The sequence below is a fragment of the Bidens hawaiensis genome, unplaced genomic scaffold (assembly GCF_021521415.1).
Source record: "Bidens hawaiensis isolate Kalapana, Puna unplaced genomic scaffold, B.hawaiensis_p1.1 tig00029000_1, whole genome shotgun sequence".
In the NCBI taxonomy this organism is placed as follows: Eukaryota; Viridiplantae; Streptophyta; class Magnoliopsida; order Asterales; family Asteraceae; genus Bidens; species Bidens hawaiensis.
The window spans coordinates 47,761-55,070 of NW_027505140.1; the positions used below are offsets into that span (position 1 = coordinate 47,761).

Consider the following 7,310-nt stretch of genomic DNA (forward strand, 5'->3'; position numbering starts at 1 on the left):
ATAGACTTTTCATCCATTGATACATTGTCTTCTATAAGCTGTCTAGATCTACGTTAGAGGATTTCCTTCGCCAACCCTTGCGTATCTGTTCATACTGCTTCATACATTGTCCGTACAGTGCTTTCCATTCGAGGGCCGCCGGTACGACGCTTCTTTCCCAATTAAGGTTCGGCGTATGCATTGGGAAATCTCCTACCAGTTTGATATATATCCAGTAATTACCTCCCCAGTTAGCGATGCCTATAACCACTGGATCTGAAATCAAGTCAGGACCGATTCTCAATGGGAAGTAATATTCGGTCTGATTACCAGCTAGGTTGACTAACACACACGCGTATGTCTGAGCAGCCACGTGACCATGACCGGGTATGCTGAACCAACGACTCGGCGGTGCTGGTTTAACCGTGTTGGAGTACGAAATGCTGGAATGAACCCAGCCGTACAATCTTTCATCCTCTTTGCTGAACATCGCCCTCCACCAACCTTCGTTGGTTTCCAGCTCGTTCTACATTGCCCGCCCTAATATCCGGCCAGAGTTTCTCATGTAGCCCAAAACCCACGGTGATTGATCGGAAACCGCAGTTACCGTCTGGGCGTACGTTTTTTATGTCTGCGACGAACGGATAAGCCCAGCCAGGAATGACGCTCCTACACATTTATATCGCCAGTATCTGCGCTGGCGAAACCATCAAAGGAAACCCGAGGTGAGCTCCCGTAGGTTTCGATGTCTTAGGTCGTCCCCGACGAATATTAAACCGCAACGCTGACTAGGACAACGAACGAGACAGCGAGGATGGGGTGGGGGTTTCGTTGCTGGGCACCTGTGGCGAGAATGGGGTGTAGGAGCTGTGTCTGAGGAGATCTGGAGCGGGGGTGTAGGAGCTATGTCTGGAGAGATCTGGAGTTTGGGGTGTAGGAGCTGTGTCTCGGGGGATCTGGTTTTTTGGTACGCCCTCGAGGATCCTCTCTTTTTTTGGGTGACTTCTTTTTAGATCTCTCTGGAATAGCATATATGAGCTTCGCGAAAAAACTTTTCTTCTGATTAGGGTCATCTATGGGCGACAGCATATCGTTGATTTCACGCATACCTGCTTCGAAGTATGGCTCTTCGTTCGGCGGATAGGCTGGATCAAAATTAAGCCTCCTCCAGAACGGGTCAACATACTTTATTGGGATACACGTGTCATTAACTATGTATCCCTCAATCCGACAAGCACATGGCAGCCTCGAAGACGAATACAAATGGTGGTTGCATGAAGCCCCACCGTCACGCAACTTGTGTATCAACTCATAATCGTTCACAAGTAGACCCAGAGCGTGAGTCGACACCCTGTTTATTAACTTCTTCAACCAGACGTGCTGTAGATATCCTTCCATGAACTTGGAACGGGAGTCGTGAAAAGATTTACCGATCTCTTTCATCTGCGAGTCAACCATTTTAAGGATGTGCCAGGCAATTGTGTCGAGCGAGTTGTTGCTTCCACTGAGGTACCTTTTCAGATTTGCGTGCTGGCTCTCAACTCGGTTCGTCGTAGTTTCGCCGTAGTTTCGGCGTTCGTCGATCCAACATGCTACAAACTTGTGTCTGTATGGATCCAGCCAACTGGTGCGAATGTATTGCCAGACCTCTGAAAGATAAAGGGAAACGTTATTAACACGTGTGTTTAGGCTATTAAAAACTGTCATCCGGTTCGAAGGACTCACCTGCTCTATCGTCCTGTATCAAATGACGCTCCATGTTGATGCGACGGTTGTCGTACTCCTGTATCGTCGGAGACTGATACAGGACCTTCCACCAGTACGCAAAGCCCGTCCCCATATCCGTCTTATATAGGCCCTTAAAATTTCTCCTTATTTCTCGGATATATGCCACCTGCATAAATTTTTGGTGGCATTAGAGAAGACCGCTTCGCAGGCGTTCATGAGGGCCTGGTTCGTGTCAGTCAGGATCACGCGTGGCTCCATGCAGTCATCGAGCATTTGTTTAAGTTTCTCCAGAGCCCAGGTGAAGTTCCTCTGCCGTTCCCTGATAACAAACGCGGTGGTGGCGATACAAAACGACTTTGATGTCGACGTCACACCGATAAACTGAACCAACGGCCAATCGTGCATGTTGGTGTTGTACGTCGTGTCAATCATCAACACCTCGGGGAACGCACGCCACATCTTATGTGACTTATTATGACAGAAGAAAATTTCCTCCGTCCTGTCGTCGGTATCACTCTCCTGGGTATAGAACGTGAAACCGTTGCCTACGAGAAAGTTTTCCAGCGCCTACATTGGATGAAATAAAAGTTTAGTAAATATTACAAGCACGGAAAGTACACATTAAAACTACAAATGTTTTGAACTACCTTCATAGGGGTGTCGCCTAGTAGCCCATCCCTCATAATCTTGGCGGTGTGGTTGTATATATCTTTTATTAAGGTTGCACACTGGGAAACTTTTCGCGGAGGGCTGCTTCGATTTGTTGCGGCTTAACGCCGGTCCTGTGTAAACTCTCAACCATATCCAGCTGGTCACTGTTCATTTTTCTAAAAGACGCACACCCCTCCTCGAATTCAACGGGATCGTGGCTGTGAGTCTCGTTTACCACTTGAACCCTCCAACAGGCACCCCTCGAGTCTTACCTGCCAGGGATCTTAAACGGACAACATTTTTTTATGCTGCCGGTACGTCTCATCGTCGCCTTTATTTTGGGTTCGCCCCCACGATTGCATGCAAGGTCCACAACGATTTACCTTGACCGCTGGACCACAACAACAAACCCATACTCCCGTCTTCTAATTTTTACCCATTTCTCCAGGCTCCTCACGGCTCTCAAAAATCTGAAACAGTTTTACGCTATTTATTAGGCCGTTTATTAAATAACATACAAATAAATAATATTAACTTAAACAAAACACACTGTGTCTTACAGCATCTGTTTTATACGAAACATTCACTTCGCGTATGTAGTCGTTATCATACTTATCTTCGATATTTGGGTTTGGCCCCGCATGAACGTTTTGCCCGTGGTGCGATGAAGACTCGGTTCCATAAAAAGGATCATTTGCTACCGGTGGCTGGTATGATGACGAAGCCTGACCTCCATAATCCGACCAGGCGACAGGTGACGGGTACGCCGGCTGAATACCATAATCCGACACGAAGTACTCCTACAATACATAAATAAGAAATTCAAACAACAGTGCTAGTGATAATAATAAATAATAATAACAGCTATAACGAAACCTGGTTCAAGTTTGGCAAGCCCGGCGAGCCAGTGTTACCATAAAACTGTTCGGGCTGACAATAAGGTTGTTGGGGCTGGGTATCATACCCAACATACTCCTGAGAAAACGTAATGTAGCATGTGTTAGTAAAAAAACTACCAAATTCATACTAAATAAATATATAACGAAACCTGGTTCAAGTCGGGTAACCACGACGTGCCAGGCTGATCGTTAGCGGCGTAACCCGGCTCCTCCTCCGGAAATAAAGGTTAAACCAAGACATTCTAGGTATATATAATACAAATGTTATATTGTTTTTTGGTTGAATGTTGATCAAACACACATGCTTTATAATAGAGAAACGAAATGAGGGGAAGGGAGGGGAGCCAGGCTCCAATAATTCAGCAAAAGTAATACGCGGCGTATAAGGTACGAGTTGACAACCTAGCCCAGCTTTTGCAGGGCAGGTTGTAATCAAACCAATACGCCGCGTATAGGTCTATACGCGGCGTATAAGAGAGCTTTTCTAGAAAAACCCACCAGCTTGTCTTGTTATGTTTTTTGTTTTTTTTTTCTTTTTGTTTATTCTCTTTTTTTTGTTATTTATAATAATTATCATTAATATTATTTTAATTATGAATAATATATTATTATTCACAATTCGGCAAAGCGTGTTCGGTAGCAGGCCTTATATGGGAAAATTGACATTGCAAAACGACCCTTCAATTTATTGGCTGCTATCGTTATGGACATCTTGAATCAGTTACGGTGATTACATTGGGAAAAACTGAAAGTGCCAAAAGAACCCTTTCTTGGATGCTCTCGGTATCGGCATCTCAAATCCGCCTCTTCGATATCTTCAAACTCCAACGATCTTGACCTTCGGCCACCACCGGCAACCGTAGTTGTGTTCACTTAAACACATATCAGTCGTCACTAAGCTTAAGCTTAGGCTTGCTATTAGTTTTATTTTTAGTTGTGGGTATTCTAAGTTGGTCATGTTGCGTATATTAAAGAATTATCGGCATATATATATACGTATACATATACAGTAGATGTGCGTTATAAAAATTCATTGCGCCTACATAACCAGCACCAGATCGAGACACTAGTTTGATGAGTTTCAATCTCTCGGATCCGCGGTATCCATTAACGGCAGCGAGAACGTGAGCCCATACTTTAGATAGACAAGTGGAAATTCGGTCATTTCTCCAGCTCAACGAGCACCAGAATGAGATATTAGCCGGGACTTACCTGAACCGGTTGACACGTATGCTGACGTGGATTTAGGCTCCGTGTTGGCGCTGATATTAACACGTTTGCATAATACACAATGAAAGCACAAACTCAAACAACAATTCATACAATAGCAATTCTCTTCAACGACCAGTCAAACAACAAGAAGAGAAAAATAACGAAGACAATTGCTATTGTATGGATTGTTGTTTGAGTTTGTGCTTTCATTGTGTATTATGCAAACTTGTCAACGAATGCGGATCCGAGAGATTCAAACTCATCAAACTAGCATCTCGATTTGGTACTGGTTATGTCGACACAATGAATTCTTATACCGCACATCTACTATATATATAAGCCGATAATTCTTTAATATACGCAACATGAACAACTTAGAATACCAAAAATAAAACTAATAACAAGCATAAGCTTAAGTTTAGTGACAACTGATATGTGTTCGAGTGAACACAACTACGGTTGTCAGTGGTGACCGGCGGTCAAGACCGTTGGAGTTCGAAGAAATCGAAGAGCCAGATTTGAGATGTCGATAACGAAAGCAGCCAAGAAATTGAAAGTTCGTTTGGAAATGCTAGTTTTCCCAAGTAAGCCACTGTAACTGATTAAAGATGCCCATAACGAAACCAGCCAATAATTTAAAAGTTCGTTTCGCACTGTCAATTTTCCCAAATAAGTCTTGCTACTGAACGCCCTTTATCGAATTTCCAATAATAATATGTTATTGATAATTAAATAATATTAATGTTAATAATAATCATAAATAACATTAATAATAACAAAAGAAAAGAAAAGAAATAAAAAAAAGGAAAAAAAAAACCATAATAAGACAACACTGGTGGGCTTTTCTAGAAAAACTCACTAACATAACTAACACCCGTTTGATATAATACAATATAATATAATATAATATAATATAATATAATATAATATAATATAATAATAAAATATTATATTATATTATATTATATTATATTATATTATACGAACGTACCTTCGAACGTCTTGCGTCGCCGCCTAACCCCGGCATCTGAATCTCTAGCGTACATCACGTACCTAATAATAATATTTTAGTACTAATAATAATATAAAAATTAATACTTTAATATAGAATAAAAATAAAAATAATATAATAATTAATATTATAATAGTATTTTAATATTATTATTTTAATAATAATAATATAATAATTAATATTTAAATAGTATTTTCAAATTATTATTTTAATAATAATAGTAATAATAATAGTATTTTAATAGATATAATAGTATTTTATTTTATTAACAATAATATTTTCATAACAACAATATCTTAATCATAATATTAATATTTTAATAGTAATAATATAATAAAAATTTTAACAACACCGGTAATAGTACGGGATATCTATTTTAAGTTTGGGAGGCCCTGCGAACTAGGGTTACCGTAAAACGGTGGGTGCCTAGACAAATTTAAAAGTAAACCATTCATCAAATCTCTGTCATAATATCTACAACTATGTCCTAACATGTACTAAATGAAGATAAAACGAAACCTGATTTAACTCCGACTGACCGTTAGCACCGTCCGACATCTCCTCGTCCGACTCCGGAAACATGTATGGTTGTTGGTGTTGGTTGAATTAAGAGGGTGAGGGTTATGAAAAAAAAAGAGGAAAAGAAATGGTGGAGAGGGAAGGGAGGGAGTCGGGCTCCAATAATAAACAAAATACAATACGCCGCGTATAGGCCTATACGCGGCGTATTAGGCCATTAGGGTACGATCTGACAACCCTATGACAGAGCCAGGCTAGGACATCAAATCGTACCCTAATACGTCGCGTATAGGCCTATACGCGGCGTATTCATGGGTGTGGAGGGTGTCCATAGTAGGACCCTTATCAAAAGCACGACAAATTTAGTAACGATTCTTAAAACCAAACAACTATATTTGTAAGAGCATTCTTATCCCATCCCTTATCTCCAAACCAAAAATTACACTAAAACTCGCTTTATTTTCTCTCTTCATTTCAATTAAATAATACTTTTTATACCTTTTATCATTACCTTTTCTCTTTCCTTTACTCACAACCACTTTCAAAATATATTAAAAAATTATAGGGGATGAACAGTAATTTTTCAAATATACAGAAACATCACTACTTTTTCTAAAATATAAAAACTATTCACTCACAACACCCTAAATCACTCTCTAAATTATAAAAACACCCCTCACATAATATGAGGGGTTGGATGAGAATGCTCTAAAGCACCTAGTTTTAGTAATGATTTTAAGCCAAACAACCAAATTAAGAATGTAGTATAAATGGCATAAATACACCATCATTTATAGAAACAAATGCAACTATGCAAGCTATCCTAAATCAGTAACTATATGGTTTGTAACCAACTAATATTTTCATAATCCCTATCATTAATATCAATTATGGGTCGGCCTAAAAATTTGGGGGTTGATGAGGAAATTGGAGAGGTGGGTCCCACCACACCCCTAACACATCCCCCCCCTCTTTATTCTCTTTAACTTCCATGCTTTGATGTACCCATAACGAGGTTTTTTGCAGAGAAGAAATCAAGAAAACCCTCTTTGCATTCTCATATTTTCTTGATATTTTTCACTTTAATTTTTTCTTCTATTATTATTTTTCTAGTGTTTCTTGCGTACACAACAAATAGGTGTAAATATAGGGATAGACTCCTACAGAAACAACAAACACCCAACTGGTTTCTCTTTGATTTGACTCTTTGTTTGCAAATATTGTAACCAAAATGCCAAGAAACTGCCACTTTCTTCTCCTCTTTATATCTTGAGATCCAACACAACACTCTGTTTACTTTTATTTCACCA

General features: G+C 39.8%; 1 protein-coding gene across 1 annotated transcript; it reads right to left on the reverse strand.

Moving 5' to 3' along the window:
* Window positions 1–1,851: 1,851 nt before the first annotated feature.
* On the reverse strand, window positions 1,852–2,530 carry LOC143611014 (protein FAR-RED IMPAIRED RESPONSE 1-like). The gene is made up of 2 exons (XM_077085341.1): window positions 2,435–2,530; window positions 1,852–2,274 (listed from the first exon to the last, which is right to left on the reverse strand). Exons 1-2 carry the CDS (start codon window positions 2,528–2,530, stop codon window positions 1,852–1,854), a joined length of 519 nt encoding a protein of 172 aa, XP_076941456.1.
* Window positions 2,531–7,310: the final 4,780 nt, after the last annotated feature.